Genomic DNA, 21387 nt, shown 5'->3' with positions numbered 1-21387 from the left:
GGCAGGTTTTTTATGAATGTACAATTCAATATATGATCTCACAACTACCATGATGTTTCTATTTAACCTACAAAATAATTAGCTTGGGACACCAAACTTTCCTAATTTACTTAACATTAGCACTTCAAATGGTACTTTAAAATGGGATGATGCTCACTGAACATGATTTGGATATCAGCACTGAGAGGCCAGTGTACCTGTACCATGAACTTCAGGGGCCTGTGTGACAAGCCAATACAGAACCGCTTTCAGTGATAATCAATCCAGTAAAGCACAGAAAAGATTTAAAAGTTCCCAGTGACTCCAGCACATCAAGCAGTTCAAAAAAACCTTTCTTGTATAGAAGGCATGAGACATGTTACTACCACAATACATGAATTTTAGCAAAAGATGAGCAACATCCTATTCCATACTCAGAATCCATTCTATGGGTTATTAAGTCTGGTGATAATATCCTTCAGCTAGATAGGAACAAATGTACCCTGATGTCTGCCTTTCATTCAGGTAACCTGTGATCCACTGAATATGCCTATATTTTTAAATGTTCATTTTGTTGCAATTTTTGCCTGACTTGATATTTTTCTTACCTGACAGGTAGGGGATCAAATAATTGAAATCAATGGGGAAAGTACAAGGGACATGACACATGCCAGAGCAATAGAGCTAATCAAGTCTGGTGGCAGGAGAGTGCGGCTCTTATTAAAGCGCGGAACAGGCCAGGTTCCGGAATATGGTGGGTTTTCATTATTTTTCTTTCTGTGTGTGTGTGTGTATTTAAATTACATGTATTGTATTCTAAGTATCAATTACACATTTAGGTCCCAGCACTTAAGCATGTGCATAAGTCCACCCATATTTAGGAAAGCGCTTAAGTATGTGCTTGAGTGCTTTCTTGTACTGGTGCGGAAGATATGAACACATCATTTTCAACTATGCCAACCCTGTATAGGCAATGCTTAAAATATATCTACTGGTAGGAGCACTTTGAACTCTTTAGCGACATCTCTGAGTGTGCTAGGAGTTGCTGATGCATTCTTATCATCTTGTTTGATAAAACAGTCTCTTCTAATACACTTCTATTGGTATTTCTCTGTACATTTGGAGACATAGGGGCTTGACCCCCTCCCATCATTCAATGGCAAAACTCCCACTGACTTCAGTTGTGCAAGAGTGAGCCCATAATGTTCATTTTACAATTTATTTCTTAGGCTCTCTCATTTATCAGACAACTGAGAATTTACATGGATGACGTAACGAAAGTCAATTCTGAATAAAGAGACAGTATTTGCTCTTTTGGAAGTTGTAACAGGCCGCTTTAATATTATTTTTAAATTTTGTTTTGTGTTTGTATTTCCTTGGAATTTTTTCTGTTCCAACTTTTTAAAAGGCTTCTAAAAAGTGTGTATAATTTTAGGAAATATTGAAACATATTAGTTACCTGACAGGCTGCAATGGTGTATGTTATAAAAGTATGTATTTAGTGATATCTTGAAACGTATGCGAATATATCAATGCACATTTAGCCTCAAATCCTGAAAACATTTACTCATGCTTAAATTTACCACCATAAGAAATCTATGGGTCTACTCAAAGTGGTAAAGGTAAGCCTGTTCATAAGTATTTGCAGGACTTAGGTCCTTACAGAGGTTTACAAATTAATTTTATTTCCCTCTGGTCCATAGTGATTCCTCTGAAGTCATTACCACCAATATGTATGTGTGGTATGAACTATTACATACAATGCAGAAAAACATAAGAACTGCAGACTTATATAGACCCCTTAATAAAATCTCAGAGCTTTAAGAAAATAAATAATAAGCTAATAGCCTTGATAAGCAAAGTTTAGTCTAACAATCAGCTTTAAAAATCTGTTGTAGTCCACTATAGTATCTCCAAGTAAAATACAGCAATGCCAAGACAAGGAACATGATAGCTAAAAGCCCTAGCACTCCAGAAATATATAACTGAATAGCATCAGCAAGACATAGGGTGCAGGCAAGGACTGATGATACATTATGATAAATTCTGTAAAATAAATAGTAGAAAGTTCAGAATGAACCTTAACCTGAAGCAACAAGAATTTAAAATAACCAAAGGCCTTTGTAATTATAAAATAAGTAAAACATGAGGTAAGGGGGTTTGGCTAAATAATCAGAAATTCAGATACTTGTCTGGAATATCTGAACCACTAAGATATATAGAATAGGACCTGAAATTTCAAAAGAAAAGGCTTTTTCATGAGACTTACATTACCTCCTGACACCAGTTGGTCCAAAAATACCATACCCCTCACCCTCTCTAGTGGTATTTTGGCATTTACAGTGTCATTTCCAGACAGAACCAGATAGGAAAATGTAAAGTATTTTTAAATGTAAAAAAAATCTATTTGAGCTCCCAAAACTGTTAGGTTTAGGTTTGATTAAAGGCTCAGATCAATTTCTACATTTTCCGTACTGGTTTGTCATCCCCATACTAAGCACCGCAGTGGGCACTATTAAACACTCTCCGTCAGCCAGTTGTGAAGAACATCTGTCTAGCCATTGTGCAACCTCAGGAGTAGTTAAGAAAACCTCAGAAAAAGAAATATTTTTTTCCAAACGATGGTAAAAATGACCCCAAAGAAAACTTGGACGTTGGAAGCTTGAGTACAAAGTGCTCCTGAGGACATCAAACTAACCAGTAAAAATGTTATTGTTTTTGAACCAAGAATGTGCTGTTGCATAGTAACGAGACTAAAGAGACTTTTTTCATTAAAATAAAACATCAACTCTGTTTCTGCCAGTAGATATTGAGAAAAGAAATGTTTCTTAATAGCCTAAAGTCATAGAATCATAGAATATCAGGGTTGGAAGGGACCTCAGGAGGTCATCTAGTCCAACCCCCTGCTCAACAGCAGGACCAACCCCAATTAAATCATCCCAGCCAGGGCTTTGTCAAGCCTGACCTTAAAAACTTCTAAGGAAGGAGATTCTACCACCTCCCTAGGTAACGCATTCCAGTGTTTCACCACCCTCCTAGTGAAAAAGTTTTTCCTAATATCCAACCTAAACCTCCCCCACTGCAACTTGAGACCATTACTCCTTGTCCTGTCCTCTTCTACCACTGAGAATAGTCTAGAACCATCCTCTCTGGAACCACCTCTCAGGTAGTTGAAAGCAGCTATCAAATCCCCCCTCATTCTTCTCTTCTGCAGACTAAACAATCCCAGTTCCCTCAGCCTCTCCTCATAAGTCATGTGTTCCAGACCCCTAATCATTTTTGTTGCCCTTCGCTGGACTCTTTCCAATTTATCCACATCCTTCTTGTAGTGTGGGGCCCAAAACTGGACAAAGTACTCCAGATGAGGCCTCACCAATGTCAAATAGAGGGGGACGATCACGTCCCTCGATCTGCTTGCTGCCCCTACTTATACATCCCAAAATGCCAGTGGCCTTCTTGGCAACAATGGCTGACTCATATCCAGCTTCTCGTCCACTGTCACCCCTAGGTCCTTTTCCGCAGAACTGCTGCCTAGCCATTCGGTCCCTAGTCTGTGGCTGTGCATTGGGTTCTTCCGTCCTAAGTGCAGGACCCTGCACTTATCCTTATTGAACCTCATCAGATTTCTTTTGGCCCAATCCTCCAATTTGTCTAGGTCCCTCTGTATCCTATTCCTGCCCTCCAGCATATCTACCACTCCTCCCAGTTTAGTATCATCCGCAAACTTGCTGAGAGTGCAATCTACACCATCCTCCAGGTCATTTATGAAGATATTGAACAAAACCGGCCCCAGGACCGACCCTTGGGGCACTCCACTTGACACCGGCTGCCAACTAGACATGGAGCCATTGATCACTACCCGTTGAGCCCGACAATCTAGCCAACTTTCTACCCACCTTATAGTGCATTCATCCAGCCCATACTTCTTTAACTTGCTGACAAGAATACTGTGGGAGACCATGTCAAAAGCTTTGCTAAAGTCAAGAAACAATACATCTACTGCTTTCCCTTCATCCACAGAACCAGTAATCTCATCATAGAAGGCGATTAGATTAGTCAGGCATGACCTTCCCTTGGTGAATCCATGCTGACTGTTCCTGATCACTTTCCTCTCATGTAAGTGCTTCAGGATTGATTCTTTGAGGACCTGCTCCATGATTCTTCCAGGGACTGAGGTAAGGCTGACTGGCCTGTAGTTCCCAGGATCCTCCTTCTTCCCTTTTTTAAAGATTGGCACTACATAGTCATCATAGTGTCAAGAAACCTGCCTCTTCTAGGAAGACTGGTGGGTATCCCAGTCTGTGAATCAATTACATTCAAGTCTCTTGACTTAGTCTTGAAAATTCTGGGTTTGCCTTATATGCAAAAGATCCTTTTTGATTTACAGGACGATTGTGCCTTTAGCAGAACTAGAGAGGTTCTAGTACAAAAGACCAAAAAAAAATTTGAAACTAAGGCATACCAAGAACTTAAGTGATACCAATCAAAGCAGCTTTCAGTCCAGACAAAATAAAAATTAACACTGATAAGAAAGTTATCTGTGAAAGAATAGAACATCAAATAAAAAGATGAGAGCACTAAGTGAAAAAATTAAGGGCCAGATGATCAACTGATGTAACTCAGTATAGCTCTGCTAAAGTCAACTGAACTATGCCGATTTACATCAGCTGAGGATCTGGTCCTAAAAGTGCATCTCGGAAAATACTGTCTGAGATGTGATGCTAGGCAAAACCAAGTGAGGAAGTAAATCTTCTATCTCATCTCAGAGGATGCTGAATTTGCTTTAAACCAAAATCTGAATTGCCATTTCAGAGAGAAAAAAAATCCCTAAATGCAGCCACAAAACCTATGGTCACGCAAAGAGTTCTATCAGAATACCTATGAAAGGGGCAGGGATACAATTAATGCTCTAAAATGGTAGCTGCTTTCACAGCAGGGTGTGCCACAAGAAGCTTAAAAAAAGCAGATGTTACATCTCCACTCCAGACCTCAGAACATGTTTGCTGAAGCTAGGGACAGCCAAAGGGACTGAGCCTCCACAAAAAGAGACGTATCATCACCCTCTTCCAAGTCTGAAAAACGCCAGTGTCATACTTTACAACAAATAGTTTGTCAAGTCCTCCAAATTCCCAGCAAGGCTGTTTTTCAAGAACAAGAAACACTACAATTACTGTCAAGGTGCCTGATCCTGTAATGTGTTGACCACGCTCAACACCCCCATGGACTCCAGAGGATGCTCAGCGCACTGCTATATTGCCTTCCCTAGGGATGCAGGGCATTCAGCACTTCACAGGACCAAGAACAGCCAGTTGCAGCTAGGTCTTCATTACACAAACTGCCATCACTACAGGACCGCGCATTTCTCAATCATTTATGCATAACATTTCATTAATTCCCCCAGGTTAAAATTATAGGCCAAGATTTTTTTAAAAAAATGGATGGCTAAAGTTATGCTTGTAAATCCATATTTAAGCCCCTAAAATACGGGCCCAGTTGACTTTAATGGGAGCAGCTGGGAGCACAGCACTTCTAAAAATCTGGCCATGTCAATGAGTGTTCAGCACGTAGTTGCTTTTGAAAAATCCCACTCAGCACTTAGATACCTTTAAAAATCTGGCCCTCTCAGTTTAGGAACCTAAATCTTGACACCCATATCATTAAAGACTTGGCTGTATGTTCAAAACACCCATAAGAGTCACATCTGTGCTGTGCATAAGATCTCAAATGTAGCGGTAGGTAGAGAGCCTTAAAGACAAAGGCCCAGATTTTTAAAGCTATTTAGGTGTTGCTGGCACTTCGGAGGCTAAATTCCATCAACAGTCAATGGGATTTAGACTTCTACGTACCTAAATTCCTTATGAAAATGAGATTTAGATTCCTAAATCAGTTAAGCATTGTGATGCTGAGTGCAGAAACCCCTAAATACCTTTAAAAATCTGGGGCAAAATGTATTAAAATTGTCTCCAAATAAATAAAAATGGAAACGTAGCAGATAAACTAGTAACAAATCACAATCCCGCCACTCAGTAAAGAGCTCTACAAGGGGTGAATGACCTCTGATGATACAGCCCTCTGGAAAACGAGGTGGGGAGGCACGAAAGAGAACAATACCATTTATCATTGCTGTTATGTTTCTTCATGGGGACCAACTAGTGTTTGTTTTTAGAAATCCACATAAGAAGGTCTCACAGAATCCCCGCAGCACTACCGTAGCACACAGGAATTGCCAATATTCCATCTATATCCTGTCTGCAGTCTCTTCTGATTGGAGTTTTCCTTTATACAAGGCTACTTTAAAATAGATGAGCATAAACAAGTATTTCAAACTTGACTTTTTATAGCTGAATATTACCAACATGGCAAAATGGTGATTTACAGTAAACAGAATAATCTGAAATACACCTCAAACTGTTTCCCTATCAATGACACTGCTCCAATAATTGGATTATATTGCCAGTGAATTATGGACCATTCAACTGTTTGTTTTCTTGTTTCTGAGCAGTTGCACAACAGACACACACTGGGATTTTACGCTGCTTTTTGGTCTTTTATATTGTCTACTCAAATTCTTGAACACACACTCTAGTAATGTAATTGTAATGTAACCTGCAGTTTTATACCTCCCTATGGCCACAGCCAGCCCTACGGCCAGCACAGAGCTCCACTGAAGTCAGTGGGAGTTGGCCCACCTTGATGTCATTGTGGGACTGGGGTTTAAATCACAATCATATATTGCAATGAGTTCATTTTCATAGATTTTAATGGGAGGGTTTTAAAAGTTTTTCTGTTATCTAACCCAAGTCTCCCTTGCTGCAGATTAAGCCCATTATTTCTTGTCCTGCCTTCAGTGGACATGGAGATCAATTGATAACTGTCCTTGTTATAACAACCCTTAATGTATTTGAAGACTAGTAACAGGTTCCCCCCCTCATTCCAGCCCAGAATCTGCAAGGTTGTTACATGTTTTTAAACCTTCACTCTGCTGAATTCTAATAGTGAGCATAGCTATGTGAAAAAATTGCAGGAGGCTAGAAATATAGTCACCCACCATTCAGTTGAGTATTTAGAGCAAAAATTCACATACATGTGCAGGGACAGAAGTTCCCATGGCAAAGAAAGCACCATGATTCTACTGATCAGGAGAAAACAGCTGTGATGTCAGTATTCACTGCATCCCACATAGGGAGAGTTTGACACCTGAGCAGGGCATGACTATTGCCTCCATGAGGCACAGTTGTAGTGAACAAGGATGTGCTGTACCAGCCAAGGAGCTGGAGTAGCTGCTGGAGGAGACTGTTGAGCTGTCCTTCTGCCTGCTCATTGTTTGAGAGTGGATTACATCCCTCCGACCAGTGCAAAATTCCCTTCCCAAAGCCCACCTATTAAAGCTTCTTGCATGGAGGATGGGGGCAGTGAATTTCATCCTTAAGAAGCAGGGCTTACTAGTATAAAATGTTGTATTTGAAGAGGTTATGGCTTGTTACACCTGGGATTTAGAAGAATGCTAATTTGTTTTGTTTCCTGGTTTCAAGCCAAGCTTTAATATTTTACTTTCTATTGATTTTGCATTTTTTAATGTGGATACATCATTCCTGTGATTTGCTGAAGACATATGTAGCCTCTCCCTCCACCTCAGTGCTTGCTACTTGGGGTAGTTTCTCTCATCTCCTCATATTGGGTTCTTTTTTTGTGGTGCCTGGTGCCTCCACCCAAGGTGCCTCCTGCTGTCCCTTGGGGAAAGGAATAATGTTACCACTGCTGGCAAGGACTATAAAGCCCAGTACATAAGAAACAATAAAGTACATCCACACTCAGCAAAGAAATGACACACCTAAAAATAACAGTATAACAAAGGGAGACTTTACTGGGAGCAGGAAAATAGGATCTGAGAAAGGAAAGAGTTAAGGTTAACTAATAAGAACTAACCCTCAACAACTCAATAAATTGCCCATGCCCCAACATTCACCATGCTTCCATCCCCCATCACCCTCCCTGGCACCGTCTCGGGCACATAGCATGCTGAGGGTGAGTCCGGAGATGAGTACTGTAGCACTGTGAAAATTGGCCAGTTGAAACACATGGAAAAACATCCTCTTACAGTGTCTTCACCCCTTGGTGGGACAGGATCCTATCCTGGCTTCCTAGTCTGGTGTCCCATAGAGGTCTTTGCTGGCTCTCAGTAGTCAGGGCCAAACTGGATTACTGCCACTCTGGATGCTGATCTCTGCAGAGCTTGAACTGTCTGACCCAGGCACTAGATCCCACAGCAGTTCAAAGACTCTCTTTTTGGGGAAGTAGGAGTTAATCAGAGACTCTCTGAGCTTTTCTGCTTCTTTGTCAGCTCCCAGCTAACTCAAACCTCAGCACTGAAAGTAAGGCCTTGTCTACACTACACAGTTTTGTTGGCAAAAGGCAGCTTTTGCCGACAAAACAGTGGAGGTGTACATGCTACAAAGCTACTTTTGGCAGCAAAACTGCTGCTTTGCCAACAAAATAAAACCACCTCGATGAGACGCATACAGCTTTTTGCAGCAAAGTTAACGCAACATACCAACAGCGTAGACCAGAGGTGGGCAAACTTAAGCCCCTTACCATGCTGCTCAGAGCAGGAGGACTGGCAGCCACCCCCGCACTCCCATGCTGTTCCTCCCCCCCCCCCCCCCGCAGCCTCAGCTCGCTGTGCTGCCAGCACTCTGGGGGCGGGGGTGGCTGCCAGTCCTCCTGCTCTGAGCAGCATGGTAAGGGGGCTAGGAATGGGTGGGTTGGATAAGGGGCAGAAGGCTCCAGGGGAGCAGTCAGGGGACAGCGAGCGGTTGGATGGGGTGGAGGTTCTGGGTGGGGAGAGGGGTCAGGGGACAGGGAACAGAGGTGGTTGGATAGGTGTGGGAATCCTGGGCGGCTGGGGTGTTGGCTAGGGGGTGGGATCCCAGGGGTGCAGTTAGGGGCAGGGGATCCCAGAAGGGGGTGGTTAGGGGACAAGAAGCAGGGGGGTTGGATGGGTTGGGGGTTCTGAGGGGGGCAGTCAGGGGGCTGGAAGTGGGAGGGGGCCAGGCTGTTTGGGGAGGCACAGTCTTCCCTACTCAGCCCTCCATACAATTTCAGAACCCCGATGTGGCCCTCGGGCCAAAAAGTTTGCCCACCGCTGGTGTAGATGCTGCCGTTCGTTGTATTGCCATAACTGGCCTCTCCCAGTATCCCACAATGGCCGCCGGGACTGCTCTGCTGACTGTTTTAATGCCGCTACCCTGCATCTAGCTACTCAGGCACGTGCCCCTCCCCTTTCAAAGCTCCCAGATTAAGCTTTGACATTCCTCAGCGTGGAGAGCTCACAGAGCTGCTGAGGATGCTGTGGGAGAACTCGGAAGCAATCACAGAACCATCAATGTAGAATCCTGCTCTCCCCGGAACTAGGAACACAGTGGCCAGCAGACTGGGCGGCTGTGGGTGGGGTTGGGCGGAGGAGACTGCTGTGCTGGGAAGAGCCAGGGGTTGATGGGGCGGGGGGAAGGTGTTCCCCTTCTCCTGCCTCTGGTTGCTCAGGTCACTGATGTCTCATTGGTTGCTGATGTCTGAACGTAAAGAGACAGCATGCCAACACGCTCTCCCCCCACACAAACTCTGTCTCTCTCACATATAGCCTCCACCAACACACCATCTCTCACATACTTCCCCCAACACACACACTGTTCCTGTCTCGCTCCCACATAGCCAGCCACTTTTCAATTGCAGTGTATCTGGTAAAATGCCCATGGAACGATGGGATTAAGAAACCTGTATCATGTGATGCTGTACCTGCCCCATAAGGCATTGCAAATCCTTCCCAAAGCACCCTGCTGCCAGTTGCACAGTGGGATAGCTACCCACGTGCACTGCTCTCTGGGTCAATGCAAGAGCTGCTAGTATGGATGTGCTCTGCCAACACAAGGAGCATAGTGTGGATATGCAAAAGCGGTTTAATTAAAGCGGCATAATTTTTGTCACCAAAACTCTGTAGTGTAGACAAGGCCTAAAACTAGTCTCTGTCTCTGAGTTTAAGGTTGACTCCTCCCACCGAGGGGCTGAGCAGCCCCTGCTCATCATCATTGGCCCAGAAAACTACTTGTCTACATCTCCCTACGGAGTCCCACACTCTATTCTGTCCCCACTCCTGACTCAAAGCATGCTGGGAAATGGTGTAAGCAGGCTCTGGTAGCCATTACTGTTGTAGTACATAGGGTAGGTCCCCCTAGAAGTTCAGTCCAGAGTTCCAAGAGCTTCCAAACTCCAATTGTGGGTTACACATACAACTTCCACGCACAGGCAAAACTCTGTTGTAAGTTCTATCGACCCCAGACAGTTTCCATTGAAGATGAATCAGGCCCTGAATGACTTAAAAATGACTGTCCTAGAATTTGCAACAGGAAGTATACAGTTTAAACAATTCCTACCTCCTGAACTTTAATTTCAGTTTCTGATTTCATGTTTTTTGCAAGTAGTTCAGTTTTTCATCTAATGATCATGTGCAGCATACCCTAGGCATCTGAAGTTGGGAACTGGAGTTGGGTGCCTACCTCCAAAACAAAGATGCCCTTATTTACAACAAAAAAAGATTCTTACTGAAATGCAATGTCCTGGAAGATTACATTAAAAATATAGGGTAGACTAAAGAATAAACTTTTTAAAAGTTTCTACTTCTATACATGCAATTATATAAAAGAAAATGATTTTGGGGATGTGCTTGGGGGAGGCAGGGTTTCACTGGTGATGGGTTAGGATGATGAATTATATTGACCGTTTTTATGTGTTCTTATAAATAATATATAACCACCTAGGGGTGCAGATAAATCAAAATAAATATTTTTAAATTAAAAGTTAATATTTTGTGGTGTCACTCCCATTAATATCAGTGTAAGTCTCCCAGCTACTGCCCATTCCTCTTCTGAAAACATTAGAGTTAGTATCTGTCCGACTTCAATTGAGATCACCTAAGAAGTTCACAGTGAGAAATCTTTACCTCATCTTCTCACTCAGGAGTAGGGCCCTACCAAATTCACGGCCGTGAAAAATGGATCATGGACCATGAAATCTGTCTCCCTCCCCACCCAATGAAATCTGGTCTTTTGTGTGCTTTTACCCCATACTGTACAGATTTCAGGGGAGACCAGCATTTCTCAAATTGCGGGTCCTGGCCCAAAAGGGAGGTGCAGGGGGATCGCGGTATTCCCACCCTTACTTCTGTGCTTCCTTCAAAGCTGGGTGGCTGGAGAGTGGCAGCTATGGGTCAGATGCCCAGCTCTGAAGGCCACACCCCACAGCAGCAGCACAGCCATAAGGGTGTCAATACCATACCATGCCCCCCTTACTTCTGCGCTGCTGCCTTCAGAGCTGGGCAGCTGCTGACTGAGGCAGCAACACAGAAGTAAAGGTGTAAATTCCACACCAGGCCATCCTTACTTCTGTGATGCTGCTGGCGGTGGCTCTGCCTTCAGAGCTGGGCTCCCTGCCAGCAGCCACTGCTGCCCAGCTCTGAAGGCAGTCCCACCACCACCAGGGTATCAGTACCGCAATCCCCCCTCGAATAACTTTGCGACCCCCATAATTCCTTTTTCGGTCAGGATCCCTACAATTACAGCACCGTGAAATTTCAGATTTAAATAGCTAAAATCATGACATTTACAATTTTTAAAATCCTATGACCGTGAAATTGACCAAAGTGGACCAGGAACTTGGTAGGGCCCTATTGATAGGAAAAGATGCTACCCACCATTTTAGTTTAAGTTATTTCTTTCCATGGATCCATCCTCCGCTACAAAGCTCAGCTTTATAGGCAAAGCTGAATCACATCTCCGAGTGACTTATCTGCTCTCTATTGACACTACAGCCCCAGCGATGTGCTGTGCCATTATTTATCTATGGCCCATGTAGTAGCACGATATTTATATTTCCATGCCAAGGAGATCGCCATCCCTTCCATACTGAGAGTTAGCTGAAACCTCTCTCAGATTTCTTTCAATCACTGATTAGAGATACTGGGTCACAACAGTCCTTTTTCCTTCACGGCTGCAGGCAGTCAGTTGCCCATTCTTTTCTGCAGTTAGAGTTATGAACATAATTATTTATACAAACTAATAAATGAGGCATGACTGTTACTCAAATTCAGATTTTTTTCTTCTCTCATGTGGTCAGCATTGGCCCTATTTCCTCCAGCTTTACAGATCCTATTTTTCCAGCTTCCAACAGGATTGTTTCTCTGACGAGAACTTCTAATCCCCTTCCTGCCTCCCAGTTACTCCCAGCACACAACACCATATGCATGTCCTGGAAGTGCTACCTGGGCACCTCATTCCTACCTGTTAGTCATTCTGAGAGCAGTGGAAATATTTAATGGGACAAGTTCCTAGTGGGTCCAATCCACTTCTTAAAGGAACCTTCATTGACACTCTTTATGTTTTTCATGTGTGTCTTAATTTACTGGTGATTTCAAGGGCTTGATACAAGCTGTAATTCATGAATTCACACAAAAGATTTTTTCCTGATATGACTTTGCTTAAAAAACAGTTCTGCAGTCTTATGAAAAGTAGACTGCATTTTTAGGCATCTGGCTTGCCAAACACGACCTAATAAATGCTTGGAAGTGGGACCCCCATGCCTAAATCTTTGCAGAATTGGGGATTTAGTACATTGCTAGTTATTTAAGGGCAAGAGGTTTTTGTAATTTAGTTACAATGTAAAGTTTCAGTATACACAAGTGCTGGAATTAGCAGTGACTCATTTTTCAAGAAGCCCTGGGGAAGCTCAACTGTTTGAGTTTCAGCACAGCCACAGTGACTAACACTGAAAATGACAGAGCTGATACCAATATAAAGACTTTTGATATGAAGGAATTTTCTTTATGATTTTGGAATTTAATAAAACCCTTCAATTTTATGAGTTACAGCTCCTTTAAAAAGCACCTCAAGATGTCTTCCACAGTTCAGCAGAATCTGCTTCTCAAATATATATGTATAGTACCTCAATCTTTCACTAATATGATGACTTACTGCATGCTTGTTAGTCTTCGCTTTACAGAAAGTCTTTTTCCTGTATTTATAAGCTTTTTACTCAGCTGTTCTAAACTTACTAAGGATTCTTTGTTCTAACAATAGTAATATATCTTTGTCACTGGTTCTGTTAATTCTAATGATTGGTCCTAGGCTGTTCCTCCCCTTCCTTTAGGAATGGTACCTTCCAGTCTCTCCATGTGCATGAAAAGTGACAAGCATGGGTCCCCATATTTCTACTTATTGGGCCACCCTAAAGACACGGTTTGTAAACTCTGCATGTATATTATCATTTTCTAATATGCTTTTGTTTCACGCAACTGTTTTAACTGAGGCTTTTCCTACTTTTTCTTACACACTAGCTTGTTCAGCGGCTCCTACTATATTGGACTGTTCTTTATAGCTGAGAACCTAATCACCTAAAGAGAATACCTATGTATTTTAATTTCCTAGATGGGAGTGTAGCCCTGTAACTTCCACTGCTACTAGTGGGAGAAGCCCAGCTATGTCCCTCTGAGAAGGTAGCTTCTTGTATTTGTAACAAAGATTCATGCTATAAAGACAACTTTCCTTGAAGAGTAACCAAAGTACTTAGAAGCCGATGCAATAGTTTTACCCCTTTCTGATGGTACTTGGCTCCCCAAAATACTGTTAATGTGAAGATGGAAGTTATATCTTGACCTAAAATAATGTTCCTGTGCTTTCGTTGGAACATTCTGTAATACAATTTCAAACACAAAGAAGCTGATTCAGATGGCACAGCTTTGCACTCAGTTTCAAGTTATTTCCTTCATAAATCCGGTCTTACTGCATAGTTTGTTCAAACTTACCCAATGTATAATATATAGCCACAGCCCAGAAATGATACCTGAAGGGAAACATTTATTTTTCCTGGTTCATTTGATTGTGGTCATCAGAGAAATCTCAAAAGTAATCTCTGCTGGTACATTTAACAGTTATGGAAGTCTCTCACATAATAACTTCATATAACATAATATTTTCATTAAAACTGTGGCCTACTAGCAGAACAATCTAAAACACTTAAAGCAGAAAGGTTGGGAACAGAGAGGGAGATTTCCAAAGGTGCCTAACTGCCATTTGGGCCTTTGAAAATCTCCTCCAAATACTGGACAAGGCCAACATTTCAGATCCTCTAACAATGTTCTCACAAAATATGCAGTCTCATTTGGGAGGGGGGGTGGAGGGCAGCAGTCTGTTATTGCGAATGCAGATCAGTTAGTTACCCATCTGATTGTCCTTTGCAAATGCAGGTATCCAGTTTGTGTCCCCAAATGTGAATTCGCATCTACAAACTGATATACCCATATATTTTGCTGGCACAGTTTTAGAGGCCTTTTGAAAACCATTGCACTAACAGATTTTACACTTGTATCCAGTACTGATTTGTTTGAACATCTGAGACAGTACTGAGGGGTCTCAGTAAGGGAATTAATTTCTTAGTAGCGTGGAAATCAGAACTGTACCATTTTACACCTCACTTCTGCTTCATGTTCATTGGCAAAGTCACTATAGGTCATCTTTCAAGATACTGAGAGGCGAGGTCATGCAGACAGAGAGTTGCACTATATAGCTATATCAGATTCATCTTGTAAGTCTATAGTCACAAATAGAGCGAGTTAGGTGACCTTGGCTCCATCATGAAAACTATCTTATATAACCATGACTTTATAGTGTGTATATATACACACACACACACGTACATGTTCAAATTACTTTTTGTTGCTTTAGGATAAAAAGCATGGGAAGGAAAGTTGTTCCCTCCTAAAACTGGTAGATGTTGGCATCCTCTATCAATGTATCTTAATTTAGTAGTACTCAGTAACTCAACTATGGATGAGTGGCTGCCGATGTTCTAATTATTATTTGGCCCTATTAGAACTTTTCTTGGAGCCAAAACTTGACAGAGACAGGGTGTCAGTCATCAAAATAAAAACCTTTGTTGGATGGAATTTTCAGCTTCTATTAAACATATGTTTTTAAAACTTCCTCAAAATAATTTATAAAAGATCTGCTCTAAAAATTATTTTGGGGAAGTTCTACGGCATTTGCTATACAGTAGGCTAGCCTGGATGATCACAGTGGTCCCGTCTGCTCTTAGAATCTGTAAGTCTACGAAAATGAAAATGAACTGAAGGTACCAGAACAGTTCACATAGTCCATGAACAGTCATCAGATGGTAACAACTTCCAATCACTTCTGTCTTGACCTATATTCAGACAAAGGACAGAGTTCCGTTGCCTAGTCCTTCATTTACTCAGTCCCTTTAAAAAGCGACAAGGTGTGATATCAACTGACCGTCTTAGAAGCAGAAACCATGCTGTGGTAATTAACTAAGAAAGTACTGCTGTACTGCTATTTATTTTAATGTAATTAGTATTTCACTTAGAGTATTTCTTAAAATCCACCCATCTCTTCAGTATCTATATTCAGGACATTTCAGCTTGCACCTTTTGTAACAGCTTAATGAATAATTCAATATTAATAGCCAAGATAATAGCTTTATATTTATTTGAAAAAAATCTTTTCTTATTGAATACAGTATTTTTTGGGCTCATCAAAAATTGCTTGCTTAGTAAAATTGAGCTGAATCCCTGACTTGCTTTAACAGTGAAATCTAAAGCTGATAACAAAAGTGAATGAATTTCCTGGACTTTTCTTATTGCATGTGTAATTATAAGATCAGCTGCCCTGATGCCCTACAACAGTGGTCTCCAACCTTTTTACACACAATATCACTTTTTGAATTTAAGTGCAACCCAGGATCTACCCCACCCCTTCCCAAGGCCCTGCCCCTTCCCGAAGGCTCCACCCCGCTCACTCCATCCCCCCTCCCTCTGTCGCTCACTCTCCCCACCCTCACTCACTTTCACTGGGCTGGGGCAGGGGGGCTGGGTGCAGGAGGGGGTTTGGTGTGCTGGCTCTGGGAGAGGGCTCAGGGCTGGAACAGGGGGTTGGGATGCAGGAGGGGTGTTGGCTCCCTCCAGGCGGCACTTACCTCATGTGGCTCCTGGTCAGTGGCGCAGCGGGGCTAATGCAGGCTCCCTGCTTGCCCTGGTCCCACGCCACTCTTGGAATTGGTCATGACGCCCCTGCGGCCCCTGGGTGGGGGGGCAGCACATGGCTCCATATGCTGCCCCTCTCTACAGGCACCGCCCCCGCAACTCCCGGGGCCGCAGTTCCCCGTTCCCGGCCAATCGGAGCTGCAGGGACAGTGCTTTCAGACAGGAGCCGTGCACGGAGACCCCTGCCTCCCTCTCTCCCCCAGGGCCTTAGGGGCGTGCTGGCCGCTTCCGGGAGCGGCACATGGCCAGGGCAGGCAGGGAGCCTGCCTTAGCCTCGCTGCACCACTGGACTTTTAGTGGCCGGAGATCACGATCGACTGGCAGAAGCTCCAGGATCGACCAGTCGATCGCAATCAACCGGCTGGTGACCTCTGCCCTACAAATACCAACAGTCAAGTAAGTAAATGTCCAAATGATTAAAAACTGCTCTAGTGAATACATGTAATGATAAAGTGTATGCCTATCATCACAAAGTATTTTGGACGTTAGGAGGAAAAATGTCTTGATATGCTTTTTCCCCCTGGATTTTGCTGACCAGCATCCCTTTTAAAAAACATTGTGCATTTGGATAACCAACTAAGCAGCACTGAGCCACTGTGCAGTGTATAGACCCAAGTAACATACACAGAAACCTGACACCTACGGCATAGGTGGCGAGTTTTAAGAAGGACTTGCAATGAGAGAGTGGTTGTAGGGAGGCCATTCTAGGAAGGAGTGCGGCACAAAAAGCAGGCAAGAGGACAAGCATGGAAGAAGGAGATAAATGGAGTAGACAGAAGGGAGACAAAGACGGAGCAAAGCAGCAGAAGGAGGAATGGCAGGAGACTATCAGAGACGTGAGCAGGATGGAATAGTAATGGGCCTTGAAGGGGATGCCCACAAGCTTGAATTTGATATGGAAAGCACATCAAAGTCAAGTTACACATACCCTAGATAGACATGTCGGGGGGGGGGGGGGGGCTTCTGATCCTCAGTGTGGCAATGATGAACAGTGCCTTTTTTTTTTTTAAAGTGGTGAGCCCTGTATTATCCATTGTGTAATACATGACAAAATTAGGAAGCTATGCTGTGTGTTTGCCTGCCTGGTATTGACTGTGAGCACAAAGTAAACACCACATGTGTCTACTTCTTTACATGTTTAGAAATTGTTACATTTGTACAGTAATTGGCTAATGAGTCTTGACTCATACTGTTACATCAGGTTTCAGAGTAGCAGCCTTGCTAGTCTGTATCTGCAAAAAGAACAGGAGGACTTGTGGCACCTTAGAGACTAACAAATTTATCTGAGCATAAGCTTTCGTGAGCTACAGATCACTTCATCGGATGCACTCAGTGAAAGCTTATGCTCAAATAAATTTGTTAGTCTCTAAGATGCCATAAGTCCTCCTTTTCTTTTTACTCTTACATCAGATACTCATGCCTGTTGAGAGTACTAATCAGATAATCCAGTTCATTCTTTTGAAATGCCTGTCTTATAAATCTCTAGAGCTCAGTGTTGAATGGTATTGGGAACTTGAACTGTCCCATATATCAGACAACGATGGGAGAAGCAAAAATCAATAGGGTCGTTTTGAAACAGTGCCCTTTCCTTATGTGACCACCTTGACTGAGTTGAGAACATTCATTCGTATTCATGCTGCATTCCCAATAGCCATCCTCTTATTTCTAGCAACACCGACTTAATTTCAGGAACCTGTGGTGTGGAAAAAAGAGGGACTAACTAAATGAATCAAAATACTGGTTGATAAAAGTGGCCTAAAACCATCAGGCAATTTGAATATGAACTCCAAAAGGTTCTATCAGTTTTTAGACCTGTGGGTAAAAACTATTCAAGGACAAAATTCAGTATTAAAATGTGTTTTACAAACAAATCCATAGCGTTTAACAAATATGTAGCAGCTGATGAGAGAGGAGAACATTCTTCAGTTGGAAAAATGAAAGGTATCTATTGTCTGTCTTATGTAACAGCAAATTTTATATTTTAAAAGATCAATTGCCCTTTTTATATTGGAATTTTGTATCTTTCACTGTAGAACTGAAAGCATAAAATGCCATTTGGAGAGATGGAAAGAAAAGGGGGAACGTTTTCATGGGTTTTGTTGCAGTATGTCTGATCTTCCGGAGAACTGCTATAGGGCCTTTATTTTTTGAATGTACGACTCCTGGACAAAAGAGCAGCTCTGACTGCCTCTGTGACCTTGACCAAGTCACTTAAAACACTCTAACCTGCCTCACCCATCTGTAAAATGGGGATGATAATATTTACTTACATACTTCCTGGGTGTGTTGTAAAGGTGAATTAATGCTTAAAAAATACCTTAAAGATGAAAAATTCTACTTAAAGACTAAGTTAATTATTTTTATTAAAGTAGAACCTCACTAATCCACACACATTATAATTCATATAAAAATTGGCAGCCCATCTCCACATCTGAACAGAGATTTAATAAGAGTGCTGTACAGTGAGTTCTCTTGTTACTAAGCCTTAATTATTTTTATATCATATGCTACAGTAGATTTGCTAGTACCCTACCAAGTGTATATGTTCACAGCTAAATTAAAGTGAATAAAATACATGACAAACCTTACCCTTGAGCATTTATCCGTGGTTGGGTCACATAAACTGGCATCCAGACTCACCTACCCTGTAAGGAAAAATAAAGTCCCAACTAAAGGTCTCTTCTTAGCCCTTTTCTCATTGTATTTGCTTGCTATATTTCCAAAACACAAACTCAAAGCCAGAACAACTCAACTCCAGTTACTGGGTAATAACCACTCAAGGCCTAATCAGCTGGGAGGGGAGAGTTCACATCCTTCCCCTACAATAACCTCTTTGGCACTAACTTCCTCTTTCCTTTTATAACCTCACCCAGCTCAGCCATGTGACAGGAAGGAATCCAGTAACCCCTTATGGGCTGGAGTGCCAAACATGCTTTCCCTCCCCCCTCCACCCACAGCTCACTCCTCCTCACGTCTGTGAAGTTATTCTTGTTAGGACCATGTGTACTGGGGCCCTTTGTATATAGATAGCCATGTTTAAGGGACATTGCTGATCCAGGAGCATGTTGTGTAAACATGCAGGCCATGAACTCCTCCTCCCCAGAAAGCCCCAGCACAGCTCCTATAATGGAGGCTCTACAGACCATGTCTCTGTAGGTAATTGAATTAGCCAACTTTAGGGGCATCTAACTTTCACCTCATGCTGTCTCAGCTGGATGTAGGTTTTCTGGGAGGCACTTAAGATGTGTAGCACCTAGCAGACTGGGGCCCAGTGGTCTGAATTTTCAAAAGTGACTAGTGATTTGGAGTGCCCAACTTGAATCACCTTAAAGAGACTTGATTCTCAGAAAGTGCTGAGCACCCACCTCTATAGAACAGACCCCTTTCAGGTGTCTCAGGTTGGACACTTCACACCTTTGTGCATAAAAATGGAGGCTACGTCCCTGGAAAGACAATGGGCTTGTCTATGCAGTGTAGTACTGTGCATAAGTGGGGTGTGAATTCTAATGCACACCAATGTGTTGTGTGTACTAACTGGCCTGTGTAGACCCTGCTGGCAAGCACTAAAAGTTCCCTAGTGTGTGTTAACATAGTATTGTTTGAAACAGGACAACATTAATGTGCACTCGGAAACTTTTAGCATGCAGCAGCAGGGTCCACAGGCATCAGTTAGTGTGTAACACAGTGATGCACATTGGAATTTACATCCCACTGATGTGCACTGCCATACCATGTAGACAACCCCAGTGACACAACTTACTGCTTGTGTGATACAGCTAAAGAGTGTTCAAAGGTGGGATGCAGTGTCTTGGATCCACTCATCCGCTCCACATTCTCATTTCATAATAGTATAAAAACATTGGCTTTTCAACTTGCTCAATGATATACATGAGAAAATAAACAACCACCACCTCTCTTAGTAACGGATGCAGTACCGTAAGCAACCAGATGTGCAAACACAGAAGCACACATTCAGTGAAGAAGAGATATAGATCTGGCGCTTCTGAGAGCTATTAAACATAATAATGAATTTCAAAGATAACCCCTTAGTAAAATAGTCTTTAGCACCTAGAAACCAACAGCTTCCAAGAGATTTGCAGAGCCATGTAGGAAGAGCAAGTCCAGTCAACTGGAAAGGAAAGGCAGGCCTGTTTTCAGGAGTCCAAAGTGATCCTCTCTCCCCACTTTTGAAACTCTCCCAATTTATTTGTGATCTTTTTCTCAACTGCTGGTTCCTGAGCCAACAGCAATTGGAAGATAGTTGAGTTCTTTACATCTGTCCTGGATCCAAATTCCATTGAAATTGTAATTCTTAGCTTGAAAACCTTTCAAACAAATATAACTATATTTTTTTAAAAACTCAGCAGCATGAGGTCACTGACACTTTTTCAGTACTATCTAGTAATTTTGAAAAACTTACTGGAACATATTGTTTAAACAAAGATGACTACAGAACATTTTACATACTGGAACAGTTTTGCAAGTGGAATTGTGTACATTACCCAGCTTTCTAAGTGTCTGGGCTTTCCATCAATATTTGGATTGTACTTATAAACTATGCACTGAATATGAAAATGTTAAGATCACCCATTTACTGACTTCTCTCTCATTATACTGGTCTTTTTTTGCAGGAGACTCTGTCCGACATTCTAAAAAAGAATTAGAAAACCTGACACCCTGATTAGCCGATAGTCATAACAACTAACCTGATCGCAGGTGCTGCTGTCAACCTTCAATTCCCAGTATCCTAGTCCTTGAGAGGTGTTCTCTTACACCCCGGTTCAGCAGTCTAGCCTATTCAGCAAAGCACTTAGGCACAGACTTAAGTGCTTTGTTCAGTAGGGATGGGCTTAAACACCTTGCTTCGCTGAACTGAATCCTTAAATGGAAGTTAATGATGATCAGCACCTCACAGAGGGCACTCAGCACCTGGCAGGATCAGCTTCCTATGGAAGTTCATTTATTCAGCAACTCATACACTGTCCAAACACTGTAAGTTGAGGCTACTTTTGTTCAGCAAACCATGCCCCCAATATTAACCAAGCAGATCTAAGAATGACAGCTACTTATTGACCAGTCAAAATGTGAGCTTTCCTAATGCCTATTTTAGCTGCAATAATTAATCATTTTAATATTTAAATATAATTAATGGTGTAGTAGCAATCTCTTAAATTATTCACTCTATATAGAAAGTTTTTTTCATTAATGCCACACATTTTATTAACATATTTATGAACACCTTTTATGGCAGTGTGTCAATGCTATTAATAAAAACTAATTTAAAAGTCATTATTTTTTTAAATTAT

At 42.2% G+C, this 21387-nt stretch overlaps 1 protein-coding gene across 7 annotated transcripts in view; it reads left to right on the top strand.

Moving 5' to 3' along the window:
• Window positions 1-21387, top strand: part of MAGI2 (membrane associated guanylate kinase, WW and PDZ domain containing 2) — a 1196373-nt gene that overhangs the window by 1163489 nt on the left and 11497 nt on the right. For all 7 annotated transcript variants that reach the window (XM_084630708.1, XM_084630707.1, XM_084630706.1 and 4 more), the window contains one exon: window positions 595-733. In XM_084630708.1, the coding sequence (XP_084486834.1) occupies window positions 595-733 (139 nt within the window). The remainder of the gene's footprint in view (window positions 1-594; window positions 734-21387) is intronic.

This window comes from Lepidochelys olivacea (assembly GCF_965140295.1).
Source record: "Lepidochelys olivacea isolate rLepOli2 genome assembly, chromosome: 1".
NCBI classification, from domain to species: Eukaryota; Metazoa; Chordata; order Testudines; family Cheloniidae; genus Lepidochelys; species Lepidochelys olivacea.
The sequence above is the reverse complement of the archived record's forward strand: the minus strand, read 5'-3'. Positions and strand labels throughout refer to the sequence as shown.